Raw genomic sequence first — 19,082 nt, 5'->3', positions numbered from 1 at the left:
CGCAAGGCACGACTAGCTGCTCTGTGCGTGCCCAGGACCAATGGGTTATTTACTGGGCGCCAGGCCATTTGGTAAGACCACTGTCTATATATGTGGGCATATATACACAAACATATTCGTCTCTTGTCAGCCCTCATTTTGTAGCTGAGAAAAGACACTCAGAGAGGTTAAGGTTACAGTCAGAGCTGCCTGACCTCAGAGTCCATGCTTTTTCCACTTTATCAAATGCCTTTCAAATACAATTAATTCTCCTTTAAAAATGATAGTGCACTTCCTATCTTTAAAAAAAAATTTACTAGAGAACTAATAGCTTTCATAACACTGTCCACAAAACTATTTGTCCATTCTGTTAACGTCCTATGAATACTCACTTATTGTCTAATTCTCTTTGATCTTTGAAATTCTTCAGGTGGAGAAAACCCAGGATTCTTAGAAGGAAAATTCAACTTGGACAAGAATTAAATCAAGTAATCCCTCTCCAAATATTCTCCCACCACCAGGGGCACACCCTTGAGGACAGAAACTTTGCCTTTATTCACTGGCAACCTTTGGTCAACAGCTGACACTCAATGAATGGTAATGGACTGGCTACCAGAATAAAGGACATGATGACCTTCCCTCCTGGAGATGCCCAGCTCATTTATTTAGATGCTATAGTTACGTCAACCACAAACTCCTAACAGTCTTTTCCTCCCTCATGTGATCCACAGGATCCTGACAATCTCTAACAATCATTACAAAGTACTTTTAGAATTAAATCGTCTCCATATTTGCTAGGCATGTCTTCTGCCTTGATGGGCAGTCTGCCCCGTGCCTATACACCTAATGCTTCGGAATTTTTCTAAGGGGGGTAGGGGTGCTAAGTGTCAACCTGTCCCCATCCAAGTTCACTTTAAATCTCTTCAAAGACGTTCTCCCATATGGCTAAATAACTGTTACACTAAGCATTTCCCTCTTTACCAAGCTAGCCTCAGATAATAAATCATCAAGTAAGGCAATTGGGACTGGCCTCCGACAACCCTCAAATATCCTTGGGTTTATCATGGCATCCCTTATTTTCCATCTACCAGAGAGCTGGCTCTGTCAAGTACTTAGCAGAGCTCTTTACACAACTGAATCGTGTAAATGAATGGAGCACCTGTCTTTCTCCCTGCACACTTTTACCCTCACTCTACTTCAGATATAAAATGTGAAATTTTCCTGTTGTTCCTCTCATACCATGATTAAAGAATAAACTCTGTGAGAAATCAGTTTATTTTACAACTCATACTACAATTCTATGTCTCCATATAAACTGTTGAGGCTTCCCAGGTGGCTCAGTGGTAAAGAATCTGCTTGCCAATGCAGGAGACTCCAGAGACACAGGTTCAATCCCTGAGTCAGGAAGATCCCCTGGAGCAGGAAATGGCTACCCACTCCAGTATTCTTGCCTGAAAAACCCCATGGTCAGAGGAGCCTGGTGTGCTACAGTCCATGGGGTCACAAAGAGTTGGACATGACTAAGCGACTAAGCACATAAACTGCTAACATTTATGTTAAATAAATGAAAGATACAAAGAGAAGGAACATTTGAATATTTTAAAATCTGTTAAAGAGTCTCTACAGACATGGAGACTGGACTTGTGGCTGCTAAGGGTGGGGGAGGGATGGACCAGGAATTGGGGGTTGGCAGATGCCAACTGTTACATTTAGAATGGGCAAACAAGGTTCTCCTGTTTGGCACAGGGAACTATATTCAGTCTCCTCAGATAAATCATAATGGAAAAGAATACTGAAAAAAGAATGCATATACGTGCACAACTGAGTCACTCTGCTATAAAGCGGAGTTAGCACAACACTACTAATCAACTATACTTCAATTTTAAAAAAATTTTTAATATACAGTGAAAGTCTCAAAGTGTTAAAAGTGAATCTCGAGTCTGGCTTCTGAGCAAATGCGAAATTAACATGATTAGATACTACTTTTTACTCACTTGACAGGCCAGGTTTGATAAAGCCCTGTGTTAGTGAAAGTTAAGGAGAAATGGACACTCTCGTAGTGCTGGGGGAAATTTAAACTCATTTAAGATCTAGAAAGGATAACTCATCAATATCCAACAAAAAAGGCACATCCTTCTTGACTTAGCAAATTTACTTCTAAGAATTTAACCTATGACTGTACTTATACACTTGAAAAATGACTGCAAAAGGGGTTCACTACATCTTTGTTCACAACTGCAGGAGACTTAGAAATCTAATTTGAGACTAAGACATTCCACATCTATACAACCAAATTCTATGCAACTATAAGAGAGAGGTTATATACGTTTAAAACCCTCAGATGCTATGGTATCATCTGTGTAAAACAGGAGGAAGAACACACAGATGTTCTAGCCTTCTATATGGTTATCTCCGAGGAAGCAAAGGCAAGTGGTCGGGGAACAACCCTGGAGGGAAGATATGCAGCATACGCATCTAGACTTTAAAAATTCCGAACCATGTAAATATTACTGACTTTTAAAAACAAAAGTTCCCCTTGTGTTATGCAGATTTCCATCTCTTTCCCCAGCCCTATCTTCCTTCTCATTGGCCCTCCATGGGCGAGTGCTGCCTTTGGTAACCTAGCTCTTTCCCACTCGTGACGCTGGTTCTGCCCATCCCCTTTAGGGCTCAGGGTCAGTCAGCACGGCCCTTGCTCCCCCATAGAGAGGACAGGCTGGCTCCGCCTGAACACTGAGCGCGACCCGGCACCGCGGGCGCATCCCTCCACGTCTGTGTTCTGAGCAGCCCAGTCAGAAGCAGTATTTGCGGGCACCTCATTTCTTCTCTCCAGTGGTCAGTTCGTTAGATTATTTCCAAGCCAACAGAATTATCTTTTCCTAGGGGAAATTTTTTGATCTGTGAAATTTTGCCTGTCTGTTGCACTGGAATATTTTTTTTCCACCAAATTACATTAGTGCCATGCCTACACACTTCTAAATGACATCTGGTAATCATGAGAAAAATAAGTAACAGGTAAACTTAACATTTAACACTGGTGTTGGTTTAACACATGATCAACTTACCAGCTTTGTGTAGAACAGTAGGAATGTATGTATCATACAAATAATAAGGGGAAAAAAGGTCTATTAATGTAATTTGGCAATGATATCCACGTGCAGAACACTTTGCAAACAGGATATAATTCAGCATCATAAAATAACTATTACTGGCATTAACATTATATTGAAAATGTAATAAAACTTTAACCGATGTAGATTCTTAACAGACGTTCAAACTTACAAAGATTTGCAAGGTCAAACTTCGCAAAATAAAGTTGTCTGCTACCCACTAGCCCAAAATAAAAGTACTATATTCAACCTTGTTATTACATAGAGATTAGAAGTTTCAAACTGCTTACTGTCTGGCTTGCTCCTTATTGGAATAGGTTACGTTGACAACAGCAGTTTCCGAGTCAGTGTTCACTACAGGAAGAAAAAAAGAAGAGGGAAAAGAAGTTAGTTTTCTTTCTACTTTCTTCCTTTTACAAATTTGAAAGCAATTGAGAAGACATGTACCTTGCTCACAGCTCTCCACCACTCCATACTGGACTAGTAAACTATCCAGCACCTATCAGGAGGGGGAGACAAAATTATAAGTTTTCAGTTTCCTGTGTTATCAGCAAGGGCAGGAGAAGGTTTTTAAGTAATTGTGATGGAAATGAGCCCCCCAAAATTAACTGGGGTTTGGGAATACAGAAGTGCAAGAAGGGCCCCAGAGAGAGCATCTGGTGGGTTTTCACTCCTGCCTCTCTGGAGGTCCTTGACTTCAAGTTGATCTAACCAAGATGTACGGATGTGAGAGTTGACCGTAAAGGAGGCTGAGCATTGAAAACTTGATGCTTTTGAATTCTGGTTGCTGGAGGAGACTCTTGAGAGTCCCTTAGACTGCAAGGAGATCCAACCAGTCAATCCTAATGGAAATCAACCCTGAACATTCATTGAAAGGACTGATGGTGAAGCTGAAGCTTCGATATTTTGGCCACCTGATGTGAAGAGCCAACTCACTGGAAAAGACCTTGATGCTGGGAAAGATTGAAGGCAAAAGGAGAAGGGGACGACAGAGGATGAGATGGTTGGATAGCATCACCGAGTCAATGCACAGGAGTCTGAGCTAACTCCAGGAGATAGAAGGACAAGGAAGCCTGGTGTGCTGAGGTTCAAGGGGTTGCAGAGTCGGACATGGCTCAGCAACTGAACAACAACAAAAGGCCCAGAAAGCCAGTGTGCAGAGCCACAGCCGTCTGTTCTGAGGCCGGAGGACAAAGACGCGTGTGTTTCTCACACACACCACCACCACAGTCACACTTTCTCCTTGCAGAGGAGAAGGGCCCAAGTTAAGGCTTATTTCTTAAGATTTTCCTTTTTAAAGAACTTCCTTTTACAACTTAAAGGATATATCAGAACAGACCACTCTCAAGGCAGGCTAGCAAAATGAAGAAAGATATCCTGCCTGGAATCTTGAACTAAAGACTAATCTGAGTGGTTTATCAATTCCTGAACAGTAGAAAATATAAAAAGAAGTGCATCTATACTAAGAGTCTTCTAAGCCTAGAATGGGTTGGGAAAAAGTACAACTGGACACTGTCTTTCCTGTAGCAGCATTATTACACATGCATGATGACGTAACAAAAGGCTGTGAAAACAGTCACTAAATTTTATCATACTATAAACTGCAGGCATACCTCATCAGTATAAACCAAATTCAACTATCTTTTGCTCCTAAGAACTGTTAACAAGTTTTTCTTGAAAAGTAAAACCAACTAAGCTTCTATTAGTTTATAGTAAAGCACTTACTCATCAATTTTATTGCAAAATTTGAAGGACAGCCCTTGAAAATGTTTTCTGGCCCCCCCAGGACACAGTAAACCATCAAGAAACACACTGAGTAAGTTTTAATGGCAATTTCCTACTAAATTTTAAGCAATTTCTTCTAAAGGAATGTTTATCTTACATGGTACATTTCAAGCTTTTACTTTGTCTCCTAAGTGCAGATTGAAATCTACAGCAAGGTTTGTCTGGAGATGAACTTTTAATTGTTTTTCCATTTTAAATAAGGTTAACCCCTATTTGTGAATGGAACTGTTAGTATTTTCACAGGTAAGCTTTGACATGGTGAATTTCCTGTGGGTGAGGTCTAGAAGCACAATGATCTTTGTCTCAAATTACAGCTACTGTTTAACTCATAAAGCTTCATTTGTTTAGTTTTTTGTTTTTAACTCATAACACTTAACTGACTACCTAAAATTTAATTTGTCTGTCTCAGTCACCAGAAAGCATGCTCAGTGTGAATGGGAATGTCTTTTGTTTGTTGTACTATCCCCAGTACCTAAAAAAGACATTCAAATAGTTCATAAATGAAGTGACTAGTTCTCAGGAGGAAATACTAGTATAACTTAATAGGAACAGTATTCTGATAACAGTGTTTACCTGTTCTAGAGATAAGTTTGCTATGCATGTAATGTTGGATGAGACATAATTTTTAATAAGGGCCAAAGAACAGGAAACCTTCCATAATGCCATGAAATAGGTAATATACAACACGTAATACCTTAAAAAAAAAAAAAAAACTTTAAACAGAAATCTACTTATATTTTTTAAACTACAAAAATTTTTAATAATACCAATAAATGGTTTTCTGTGTCACTTAACAGAATTCTTAAAAAATATTTAACTCATTCCAATTTAAATAATTAAAACATCAGGGAAGACATCTGCCATTTAAAATTTAGCTTTTAAATGAAAGTCACTCTAATAGTAGAGCTTTAAGGCTTCCCTGGTGGCTCAGATAGAAAAGCATCTGTCTGCAATGCAGAAGACCCGGGTTCGATCCCTGGGTTGGGAAGATCCCCTGGAGAAGGAAATGGCAGCCCATTCCAGTATTCTTGCCTGGAAAATCCCATGGATGGCGGAGCCTGGTAGGCTACAGTCCATGGGGCCGCAAAGAGCCGGACACGACTGAGAGACTTCACTTCACTTCAAGACAACTTGGGTATCTTGAGGGGCAGGGGTACTGAGGCGGCTAGAGATGGTGGAAGAGGCATGTAGAAAATAGGGGGTAAGTGCTAATTTAGTACGATAATTTAAATAAACATCATTAATTTTCCCTAAAGGCAATTTTTTCACTAAATACAGTAGTCGTCACATAATTTAGCTTATACTACATTAACTTTTACTATTACGAGAAATCACCATGAAAGTTAAATGCTCATGACTTATAAACAACGCTGACTAAACCTGCAACAATGCTCATGAAACTCATGTCTCCAAAAGGCCCGCTGGCAAAGTGATGTATGTATATATACACTGATATATGTACACACACAAACAGTATGTATTTATGTGTGAATATACATACAGACATAAATAAATACAAGCAAGTTTTTAACTAAAATTGAGGAAATGTCCAAGTTTTTCACTGCATATATTATATAAAGTTTAGTATATTCAAAACAAAATTGCTTCTAAGATTTACTCACCTTATTCCTAAGTCACGATAAATGCTACTGGTTGTCAACTATCCCATGTGTAAAATCTCTAGGAATTAGAAACTATAGCCCTTATACGTTAAAAATGGTAAATTTTTATCATATGTAAAAAATTTTTATTGTATGTAAACCTGACTCTAAAACCAGAAGAAAAAAAAAAACTATAACTCTAAAAAAGTCAAGCATCAATCTTGGTACATAGATGAGAACAATTTAACAACACAACCTAGGCGGTTTTGACCTAGACATATATGGATGCCAACTCAAAGCTTTATGGGGGTGATCACAACTGAGAGATGGGAGAAGTCTGTCTACTGTCGGTAACCTCGTCAGATTCACAAATCCCAGAAGGGTTTTCCAACCCCTAAATGACTGAGCAATGCCATGGTAACCAGTTCTAAATCTACCAGGTAGGCACCCAGACATGCTACAGGACTACTCAATTCTATCACGACACTGCAACCCACGGAACTCTCACAGAATAAACACAACTTCCACTTGATTAGTTCTAACGTTGTGACTCATCCTGCATTCACTAGGAAGAAGGACAAAGGTTCGTAGTATCTGACACAGAAACCATCCACCCCTAGGTTCTTGTCTCCTCTCCGCTCCTAGAACATCTTATATTTTCCATCTCTCCCATCTAGCTCCGGAGAAGGCAATGGCACCCCACTCCAGTACTCTTGCCTGGAAAACCCCATGGACAGAGGAGCCTGGTGGGCTGCCATCTATGGGGTCGCACAGAGTCAGACACGACTGAAGTGACTTAGCAGCAGCAGCAGCCATCTAGCTCAGCCACTAAATGTTTTCTTTTAAACACCCTTGTGTAGAAGTTAAAAACAAAAATTCTTGCACTGCTCATTTCCAACATTTTCTTGAATCTCTTAAACCCCAATTCTTATTTCTAAATACATTTATTTTACTCAAACCCGAAAGGAAATATTTCTCTATGACTGGAGAGTTTAAATTCCTGGAGGAAAAAGAAAGTATTGAAGTAAATTAAAGCCTCATAGGAAATGTCTTGGTCAAATTCTTCCTTTTTATACATTTAGGACTTAAAAATCCCAAATGTTCAACGTTATTTTAAAATATTCATCCAAATGTAGAAAACAGCAAGGAAAGAATAACAGGATAACTGCAAAGATCATTGCTTGCCATCAGAGAGCAGTAAGAATTAAACTTATAACAGACTGAAGTGGAAGCAATGTAAGTGTGCATCAGCTGATGAATGGATAAACAGATTGTGGAACAGCTACTCAATGAAATTTCATTCGGCCATAAAAAGGAATGAAGAACTGACATGTCTCTACAACGTGAATGAACCTTGGAAAACTTTGGCTTCTTTCACTTAACATAAGGTTTGCAAGGTTCATCCACGCTGTAGAGATATGTTGTAGAGACATGTCACGAAGACCACATATCGAATATGAAGTATCTGTTACGGAGAGCTCTATGGAGACAAGAAGTAAACAAGTGTTTATATAGGGCAGGTGGGGGTGGAGGACAAAGCTAGAAGTTTCTCTCTGAGGGGACGGGAATGTTCTAAAACAGACAGCGGTGACGGCTGTACATGCCTGTTAACATTCGAAACTACTGAACTGTACACTTTCAATGGGTGAATTATACAGTATGTGGATTTTATCTCAATAAAGCTGTTAAAAATAACTAAGGTCGATATGACTGGATAACAGCCTTGTTTTTTTAAACCCTGAAATATTATTGAAGCCCAACGAACTGCACAAAATTTGATCAGTTTTGCCTCTGTGTATACATTCGTGAAACCATCATAATCAACAGTTCTTCTTGCCTCTCTTCAATCTAGAATACCAAAATAAAGAACTGAAAATCTTCCTTTGAACTTTACACATCAGATTTCCTCTGCCACAGAAGTCCTCCTTCCACCCTCCCTAAAACCATATTTCAGCTGACCCCTTATGGTTGCTGTTGTTTAGTTGGTAAGTTGTATCCGACTCTTTTGTGACCTCATCATGGACTGCAGCTTGCCAGGCTCCTCTGTCCATGGAATCCGCAGGCAAGAATACTGGAGTAGGTTGCCATTTTCTTCTCCAGGGGATCCTCCTGACCCAGGGATCGAACTCATGTCTCTTGTACCTCCTGCATTGCCAGGCGGATTCTTTACCACTGGGTCAACAGGGAAGCCTGACCGCCTATGGGTGTGGTGTAATCCATGCAATGCAGATATATCTACTGCTGATGACTTATTCTTTATACCCACTGCTCAGGTCCCATCAATTCTGAATCATCTGAAGCAAGGGTCTGATTGAATTCTTTCTTCCAGCCCAGTAACTGCCCTCCTGCTGGAAGTTACTTCTCTTCAGTGTCTTCAAAATGCCAAACTTCTACCTGGTGCAGGAGGTAATCAATGATCTGGTACTGCCCACATCTCCCTCACACACTTGCTCCAGCCATACCCTCAAGACTGTGAAAAGTGTCCCCATTTCCACAGCACCTGAGCTGACCTAATCCTGGAAGAGAAAGCAATGTCATTTCATGATCTCTTCACTGATCTTTATTCTCCCACAAGATTAGTGATTATTAACCATAGTGATGTGATTATTCGTAAGTAGTGTCTCAAGTAACCTCTTCCTAAATGTTACACTGGCTCCCGTGCTCCAGATAATGGATAAGACATGCATGACCCTAGATTCCAAGTCCTCCTTACTGAACGTGTGCGTTTCTGAAGATGATAGGATAGTGTTGGGGATACAGTCTAGGAACCCTCTTCAATGGGAGCAAAGGAAACAAATTCTAGATTCACTAAAAAGTCTACAGTGATATAAAGAGATATTTATCATGAAAAGATATAAAAAGGGCTTCCCAAGTGGCACTAGTGGTAAAGAATCCATCTGCCAAAGCAAGAGACAAAGAAGCAGGTTTGATCCCTGGGCTGGGAAGATCCCCTGGAGGAGGGCATGGCAACCCACTTCAGTATTCTTGCCTGGAGAATCCCAAGGACATAGCAGCCTGGCAGGCTACAGACCATAGAGTTGCAAAGAGTCGGACACAAGTGAAGTGACACACACACATTTAAAAAAAGTACACGTGCAAAGTCACAAGCATTATAAAAGCCAGTAAAATTAAAACTAAAAGTAGGATACTCAATACTTTTGCCCCAGCACACTTTGTTCACACGTAGACACACACACAAAAACAACAGCCTCCCGAACACAAAATCAAACTCAATCTTTGAGGAGAGGTTGTAAGAATGAAGTCATTCTGCCTATTCTTCATTCCCACAGGAGCAGAAGAAAAGCCATCAGACATGAAAGGAACTTTCTACAAATACAGCTCAACACATTTTACGGCAACAGGAACCAGTTGTTGCCAGATATGGATAAATCATCCCAGGAACTTTGTTCTCTTACATCTGTCTACAGACAACCAGCTACATTAATTAAAAAAACAAAAATTCTATACTGCATGTACCAATTACATTTCTAATAAATAATGGTACAAATTTCAAATACAAGATAATTTTTAAAAATATCTACCTTAATATATATTTCTCTTAAATGTTACCATTATAACTACTTGGGTAACATTCAAACCATTCCTGTGAAATGGACTTTCAACTCAAGGGGATCAACACACACAGACAGACCAGATCACTGCCAACCTGACAAGCCATGTTGCACATCATCTTCATCACTGAAAACCTAGAGGGAGCAAATTCCCCGGCAGCGCAGTGGTCAGGACTCCACTCTCTCACTGCCAAGGGCCAGGGCTCAATCCCTGGTCAAGGAATCAAGATCCCACGGCACAGCCAAACACAAAACAAACAAAACCCACAGCTAGATGCTTTAGAAAGGGGAAACGATGGAACAATGATAGACTTTATTTTCTTGGGCTCCAAAATTGCTGCAGATGGTGACTGCAACCATGAAATGAAAAGACGCTTGCTCTTTGGAAGAAAAACTATGACAAACCTAGACAGCATATTAAAAAGCAGAGGCATCACTTTGCTGACAAAGTCTGCATAGTCAAATCTATGGTTTTTCCAGTAGTCATGTATGGATGTTAAAGCTTGACAATAAAAAAGGCCAAGCAAAGAATTGATGCCTTTGAACTGTGATGCTGGACTCTTGAGAATCCCTTGGACAGCAAGGAGATCAAAGCAGTCAATCCTAAAGGAAATCAACCCTAAATATTTGTTGGAAGGACTGATGCTTAAGTTCCAATACTCTGGCCATCTAATGCAAAGAGCCGACTCACTGGAAAAGACCCTGATGCTGGGAAAGACTGAGGGCAGGAGAATAGGGCAACAGAGGATGAGACGGTTCTATAGCATCATCAACTCAATGGACGATGGACTGACTCAGTGAATGGACTCCATGAACATGAGTTTGAGCAAACTCTGGGAGACAGTGAAGGATAGGGAAGCCTGGCATGCTGCAGTCCATGGGTTCACAAAGAGTTGGACACAACAGAGTGGCTAAACTGAATAAACATCCAGGGGGAATCTCAGCCTCCAGTGTAGCACACAGATCTCCTAGTCCTCACAACTTTCTAGCCATCCTCAACTGTCACAAGATACACTCTCTTACATGGGGAGGCGACTGTAATTTAGGATTCCATAAAAGTCATGGGATTAGAGCAATTGAGTGCAAGAACAGTCCAAGTTACCCTCTACTCACACAGACCTCAAAGTCACAGAGGAAGATGATCATCTTCTTCAGGCGATGCTTGAAACCTGACACCTGGGTCCAAGCCCAGTAGTGAGTCCCTTTCTCCTCTGTTACTACATTTCACAGTAAGTTGGCAAGACCATCTACAGTCACGTACGCTAGGAACCGTGCACTCAGCCTTGGTAACTGCACCTGCATTTCCCTCAAGCTCATCAACGGAAGTCCACCTACACAAGCTGCCTCCTACCTAATGCCCTGGGCCTGCCAGCTGCTTTCTTCTCTGCCACCACACTGCCTCCAGATCTCTCTCTGCAACATGCTCCCATGTTGTCTCCCACATTCACTTTTGTTTCCAGTTGTTCTCATAATAGATCTTCATCATCCAAAGTCTACATGTAGCTATTAAGCACTGGGGATGTGGCTAATCCATGTCCAAGATGCACTTAAGTATAAAACAAACAGCAGACTTTGAACAGCTAGTTAGTACAAAAAATACAAAATCTCAATTTTAAAAATACTAATTACATGTTAAAACTGTAATACACTGGGTTAAATAAAATATCAAAAATACTTTTCATTTCTCTTTTGCTTTTTTAACATGGCTACTAGAAAATTTTAAACTATATAAGTGGCCTGAACGGGCTTTCTGTTGGACAGCACTGGGCTAGACTAATTTTTAAAAGCTGAGCTAATCAACTCATTGTACTTGGGATACAATCCAAAGTCCCTAATAAGGACTTCCCTGGTGCTTCAGAATTCCCATGCTTCCAATCCAAGGAGTGCATGCTCGATCCCTTTCTGGAGAACTAAGATCCCACATGCCCGTGGGGTGGCCAAAGAACAAACAAAACAACAACAACAAAATCCACAAAGTCCCCAATGAGAGCCCTGAAGACTCCAGGCGAGGGGCCCATCATCTATGGCACTCTCGCTCCAACTACACTGGCCCTTTTTTGGTAATAAATTACGAGTAATAACATTTGAGTGTTTTCTAGTGGTAGCACTGTCCCAAATGTTTAATCTATTTTAACTCATTTAATCCACACAAACCCCATGGAGGTAACATCCCATTTTATAGATGGGTAAATTAGACATGAGAAGTTACACAGTATTTGAAGCTGGATAGACAGTGAAGTGATGGAGAAATGATTTAAACCCCAGCTGTCAGATTCAGAGCTCACACTCTTGAGCCCTTGGTCAAATAAACTGCCTCATTTCCCTGTACAATGAGAAGACGTATAATGGTTCAGACTGAAGCAATCTAATCCTTACTTTGCAGCAAGATCAAAATCATCTTTCAGAAGGCAAAGAACTATATCAATTCTTTGGGTCAATAAACCTCCCCACCCTGTTCAAGTGCTCAGTTTATTTTTAGGTACCTCAATCAGATGAAGGTATTAACCAGCATGAACTTGTTCTATAGTTTTACTAACAGAAATAATGGCTACACACACCCACCACACACACTCTCTAAGTGATGCAAAGTTAGGTTTCTTATTGACTAGGTAATGACTTTCAAACCAGTTATTCCCCCAAGTGCTAAGAGAAACCACTGTCAGCTTGGGTGGATCCTTCTGGATGTTTTTAGAAGTTTGTGTGCCACATGAAAAGATGCTCAAAACCATTAGTCATTAAGGAAATGCAAATCAAAATCAGTGAGATAACACTTCGTACCACTAGAATGGCGATAACAAAAAAAATTAAAAATGAAAATAACATGTCTTGGCAAGATGTAGAAAAATTAGAACTTTCATACATGCTGGGAGGAATGTAAAAGAGTGCAGCCTCTACAGCAAACAGTATGGCAGTTCCTCAAAATCTAATAAAAGAATAGAATTACCATGCGATCCAACAGCTGCACTCCTGGATACCTACCCAGAAGAATGGAAAGCAGGGAGTCAGAGATATCCGTACACCTATGTTCACAGCAGCATTATTCACAATCAAAGCATAGAAGCAATCCAAGTGGATACAGCCAGGATCACCACTCCAAACAACTACGGCAAAAGGGGAAGACATGGGCTCAGAAGCCTGATGAAGCTGCCAATATACTTCTGCGTAAACGCAATAACTAATGAAGTGACTTATCTACCTTTTCCGACCCAAGACAAAAAGAGGACACTATAATAAAAACTTTCTCTTTCCCTCAATATCTGCCTTCTTTCTCATTAAGGTAAATATCAGAAGTTCAATTTCCCAGTAATTTCTTTAAGCTTCTAAGTACTTGCTTGCATGAACTGCTTCTAGGCCCTAGGAAGGACCTTGGCAATAGATTATAGTTATAGATTATAGAAAAAATAGTTAATTTTTCTTAAAGCTGCAAAACGAACGCATACTGTGATTAAAATAAACACAGCAAACCCTTATTTCTACTCTGAACTGAACTGTCATACACCCCCTAGTGAGTGGGGCTGGAGTGAGAATAAGCATTTGGGGGATCCAGTTAGAGGGAGCTGGTTTGACGAACACCAAGTCAGAGATCAGCAGGATATCTTAAGATTCACATTCATATAGCCTATAGCTAAACTGGCAGCGGACTGGCCCCAGGGCAGCCACTGGCAGCAGAGAGACTGAGGAGCCCTCCATTCCTGGGTGTCCTCCAACACTGGCTCCAGCCTCCCCTGGACCCCCTTCCCAGCCACTCCAGCAGGGCCTCTGCCTCTACCCCGGGCCACCCTCTGATCAACACTCGACAGCCAGTGAAAGTTTCACATAGTCAACGAGGACCAGCAGTGCGACAACCAGGGCTGAAGAGCATGTCCCTGCTAGTTAGGGCCTGACAAAATGTGGTCCACTGGAGAAGGGAATGGTAAACCACTTCAGAATTCTTGCCTTGAGAAACCCATGAACAGTATGAAAACACAAAAAGACATGACACTGAAAAATGAGCCCCCCAGGTTAGTAGGTGTCCAATATCCTACTAGAGAAGGGCAGAGAAGTAACTACAGAAAGAGTGAAGAGGCCGAGCCAAAGCAGAAACAACACCCAGCTGCGGTTGTATTTGGTGGTGAAAGTCAAGTCCGATGCTGTGAAGAACAATGTTGCATAGGAACCTGGAATGTGAGGTCCGTGAATCAAGATAAATTGGATGTGGTCAAAGAGGAGATGGCAAGAGTAAACATCGACATTTACGAATCAGTGAACTAAAATGGACAGCTCTGGGCGAACTTAATTCAGATGACCCTTGTATCTACTATTGTGGGCAAGGATCCCTAAGAAGGAATGGAGTAGCCCTCAGAGTCAACAAGAGTCTGAAATGTAGTACTTGGTTGAAGTCCCCAAAAAGACAGAATGATCTCAGTTATTTTCCAAGGAAAACATTCAACATCACAGTAATCCAAGTCTATGCCCCAACCACTAATGCTGAAGATGATGAAGTTGAATGATTCTGTGAAGACCTACAAGACCTTCTAGAACTAACACCGAAATAAGATGTATCCTTTTCATCATAGGGGACTGAAATGCAAAAGGAAGAAGTCAAGAAATACCTGGAGTAACAGGCAAGTTTGGCCTTGGAGTACAAAATGAAGCAGGGCAAAGGCTAACAGAGTTTTGCCAAGAGAACACACCGGTCATAGCAAACACGCTCTTCCAACAACACAAGAGATGACTCTAAACATGGACATCACAGGATGATCAATACTGAAATCAGATTGATTATTTGCAGCAGAAGATGGAGAAGCTCTAAACAGTCAACAAAAACAAGACCAAGAGCTGAATGTGGCTTAGATCATCAGCTCTTTATTACAAAATTCAAGGCTCAAATTGAAGAAAGTAGGGAAACTACAAGGCCATTCAGCTATGACCTAAATCAAATCCCTTAAAATTGTACAGTGGAGGTGATGAAAAGATTCAAGGGACTTGTAGACAGAGTGCCTGAACAAGTATAGATGGAGGTTCGTAACACTGAACAGGGGGTGGTGACCAAAACCATCCCCAAGAAAAAGAAAAGGAAGAAGGCAAAGTGGTTGTCTGAGGAGGCATTACAAATAGCTGAGAAAAGAAGAGAAGTGAAAGGTAAAGGAGAAAGGGAAAGACATACGCAACTGAAGGCAGAGTTCCAGAGAACAGCAAGGAGAGATAAGAAAGCTTTCTTGAGTGAAGAATGCAAAGAAACAGAGGAGAACAACAGTATGAGAAAGACTAGAGATCTCTTTAAGAAAATTGGAGACACCAGGGGAACATTTCTTGCAAAGATAGACACATAAAGGACAGAAACAATATGGACCTAATAGAAGCAGAGGAGATTAAGAAGAGGTGGCAAGAATACACAGAAGAACTATATAAAAAAGCTCTTAACGACCCAGATAACCATGATGGTGTGGTCACTCATCCAGAGCCAGACATCCTGGAGTGAGAAGTCAAGTGGGCCTTAGGAAGCATCACTACGAACAAAGCTAGTGGAGGAGATGGAATTCCAGCTGAGCTATTTCAAATCCTAACATATGATGCTGTGAAAAGCTGCAGTCAATATGCCAGCAAATTTGGAAAACTCAGCAGTGGCCATAGGACTGGAAAAGGTCATTTTCATTTCAGTCCCGAAGAAAGGCAATGCCAGAGAATGCTCAAACTACTGCACAATTGTACTCATCTCACAAGCTAGCAAAGTAATGCTCAAAGTCTTTCAAGCTAGGCTTCAGCAGTATGTGAATGGAGAGAACTTTGAGATATTCAAGCTGGATTTAGAAAAGGTAGACGGAGAAGGCAATGGCACCCCACTCCAGTACTCCTGCCTGGAAAATCTCATGGGTGGAGGAGCCTGGTAGGCTGCAGTCCATGGGATTTCTAAGAGTCAGACACAACTGAGCGACTTCACTTTGACTTTTCACTTTCATGCTTTGGAGAAGGAAATGGCAACCCACTCCAGTATTCTTGCCTAGCGAATCCCAGGGACGGGGGAGCCTGGTGGGCTGCTGTCTCTGGGGTCGCATCGAGTCGGAAACCACTGAAGCGACTTAGCAGCAGCAGTAGAAGCAGCAGCAGCAGAGGAATCAGAGATCAAATTGCCAACATCCACTGGGTCACAGAAAAAGCAAGGAAATTTCAAAAAAACATCTACTTCTGCTTCATTGACTATGCTAGAGCCTTTGACTGTGTGGATCAAAACAAACTGTGGAATATTCTTGAAAAGATGGGAATACCAGACCACCTTACCTGCCTCCTGAGAAACCTGTATGCTGGACAAGAAGCAAGAGTTAGAACCGAACCTGGAACAATGGACTGGTTCCAAATTGGGAAGGGAGTACTGTCTCCCTGCTTTTTTAACTTATATGCAGAGTACATATGAAATGCTGGGCTGGATGACTCACAAGCTGGAATCAAGACTGCCAGGAGAAATATCAACAACCTCAGATATGCAGATGATACCACTTTAATGGCAGGAAGTGAAGAGGAACTAAAGAGCCTCTTGATGAAGGTGAAAGAGAAGAGTGAAAAAGCTGGCTTAACATAACATTCAAAATAAAAGATCATGGCATCTGGTCCCATCACTTCATGGCAAATACATGGGGAAAAAATGGAAAGTGTCCAATTTCACTAAGGATGGTGACTGGAGCCACAAGATTAAAAGACATTTGCTCCTTGGAAGAAAAGCTATGACAAACCTAGACAGTGTATTAAAAAGCAGAGACATCACTTTGCTGACAAACATCTGTATAGTTAAAGCTACGGTTTTTTCAGTAGACATGTGTGAATGTGGGATTTGGGTCTAAAAAGGCTGAGCACTGAAGAATTGATGCTTTCGAACTGCAGTGCTAGATAAGACTCTTTAGATTCTTATCCAAGAGCAAGGAGATCAAACCAATCAATCCTAAAGGAAATCAACCCTGAATATTCATTGGAAGGACTGGTGCTGAAGCTCCAATACTTTGGCCACTTGAGGAGAGGAGCCAACTCATTGAAAAAGACCCTGATGCTGGGAAAGACTGAGGAAAAGAGAAGGGGAGCAATGGACAAGCTGGTTGGATGGCCATCACTGACTCAATGGACATAAATTTGAGCAAACTCAGGAAGACAGTGAAAGACAGGAAGCATGGCATGCTGCAGTTCATGGGGTTGCAAAGAGTTGGACAGGACTTAGCAACTGAACAATAATAATTAAAATTGCTAGCTTCCAGAAAAACCCCTACCACCCTATGCTGCCCCGCCAGATATCTGACACAAAGTGTGCAGGGCTAGAGGTTGCGGATCATGACACAAACGCACCTACGGCCCTTCCTTAGACCTATCTGGTAAGTGGAGGAGAAACCAGGCTTATGATACATGAAATGGGAAACTAGCCAGTAGAAAATGTTTTCCAGGCATCAGAAATGTGAAACTAAGCAGAGAATTAGGTTCCCATTTTGTCTATTCAAAATGGAAGCCTTTCTTATCGGAATACAGTAGATGGTGCACTTTACATGTAAAAAAAAAAAATTTCCCACTGATTTTGTGAGAATGAGTAAAATAAAACTTTTCAGAATTCCTGTGGGAAATAAAAGAAATGACTTATCTAAAAGAGGTGAAAAATGTTCAAAATTGTAGAGGCCTTCAAAAGTGGTAGCAGACCGTCCCACTTCCCCAATTAAAGCTTATTTAAAAGTAAAAAAATAGCATCTGGAGAAGAAAAATAAAGGTTGATTCCAAAGTAAATACTGATAAAATATTTCCCATAAGAATTAGTCCTCCAGATCCACAGGAGTTCTTCTACTGGGTCTATGGGGTCTTATAGTAACTGGAACTAATGAACAGGTCAACAATACATGATATATTCATGCACTAGAATATTATCAGAGCTATAGAAAAAAAATGCAGTAGGGCTTCCCTGGTGGTCCAGTGGCTAAGAATCTGCCTTGCAATGCAGGAGACATGGGTTCGATCCCTGGTACGGGAATATACCGAAGATTCCACATGCTGAGGGGCACCTAAACCCGTGCACCGCAACTACTGAGCCTGTGCTCCAGGGCTGTGAGTCACAACTCCTGAAGTCCGTGCGCCCTAGAGCCTGTGCTCCTCAATAAGAGAAGTCGCTACAATGAGAAGCCTACCACAGCTACTGAGTAGCCCCTGCTCCCTGCAACGAGAAAGCCCATGTGCAGCAGCAGAGATCCAGTGAAGCCAAAAATTAATTTAAAAAAAGGAAGAAATGAAGTACATATTACAACATAGACGCACCTAGAGAATAGCAGGCTAAGTCAAAGATGATACGTATAATTCCATTTACATGAAATATCTAGAATAGGCAAATCCATAGAAACAGATTAATGGCTGCCAGCAGCTGCGAAGAAGCTAGAAGGGGAAGGGCAGTGCCTGTAAATGCTGTGAGTTTATTTACTCTTTGGGATAACGAAAATGTTCCAGAATTAGATAGCGGTGATGGTTCCCAGCCTTGTGAATACACTAAAAAACACTGCAAGTGAAAGAAGTGTTGGTCGCTCAGTCCTGTCCGACTCTTTGCAACCCCATGGACTGTAGCCTGCCAGGCTCCTCTGTTCATGGGATTCTTCAGACAAGAATACTGGAGTGAGTTGCCATTCCCTTCTCCAAGGGGCCTTCCTGACCCAGGGATCAAATCCAGGTCTCCCACATTGCAAGCAGATTCTTTACCATCTGAGCTCCCAGGAAGCCCAATTGTATGCTTTAAAGGGGCCTATTTTATGATTTGTACTTCATAGCCCAAATTTCCAATACAGAAAATCTTAAAACATAACAGGATATAAACAGACATGACCCAACCTTGTAAAAGCACCTACCATACTAGACTAAACCTGGAGTCCAACATTACAATGTGGCCATCGAGAAAAAGGCTTTTTCTTCTTGTCACTTTCTCAATTTTCTACAATGAACAAGTAATCTTGCAATCAGGGAAGAAAAGAGGTCATTAAATTGGATTATATTGGTCTTTACACTGTTTTCCAAAAAGGTAATACCAAGAAATGAGAGTTGGGAATTCC

General features: G+C 41.1%; 1 protein-coding gene across 4 annotated transcripts in view; it reads right to left on the bottom strand.

Annotated features, from left to right (window-relative positions):
- Positions 1 to 19,082, bottom strand: part of IGF2BP3 (insulin like growth factor 2 mRNA binding protein 3) — a 144,840-nt gene that overhangs the window by 35,279 nt on the left and 90,479 nt on the right. For all 4 annotated transcript variants that reach the window (XM_027539925.1, XM_027539924.1, XM_027539923.1 and 1 more), the window contains 2 exons: positions 3,537 to 3,588; positions 3,380 to 3,443 (listed from right to left, as the gene is read on the bottom strand). In XM_027539925.1, coding sequence (XP_027395726.1) covers positions 3,380 to 3,443; positions 3,537 to 3,588 — 116 coding nt within the window. The remainder of the gene's footprint in view (positions 1 to 3,379; positions 3,444 to 3,536; positions 3,589 to 19,082) is intronic.

The sequence above is a fragment of the Bos indicus x Bos taurus genome, chromosome 4, assembly GCF_003369695.1.
Source record: "Bos indicus x Bos taurus breed Angus x Brahman F1 hybrid chromosome 4, Bos_hybrid_MaternalHap_v2.0, whole genome shotgun sequence".
NCBI classification, from domain to species: Eukaryota; Metazoa; Chordata; class Mammalia; order Artiodactyla; family Bovidae; genus Bos; species Bos indicus x Bos taurus.
The sequence above is the reverse complement of the archived record's forward strand: the minus strand, read 5'-3'. Positions and strand labels throughout refer to the sequence as shown.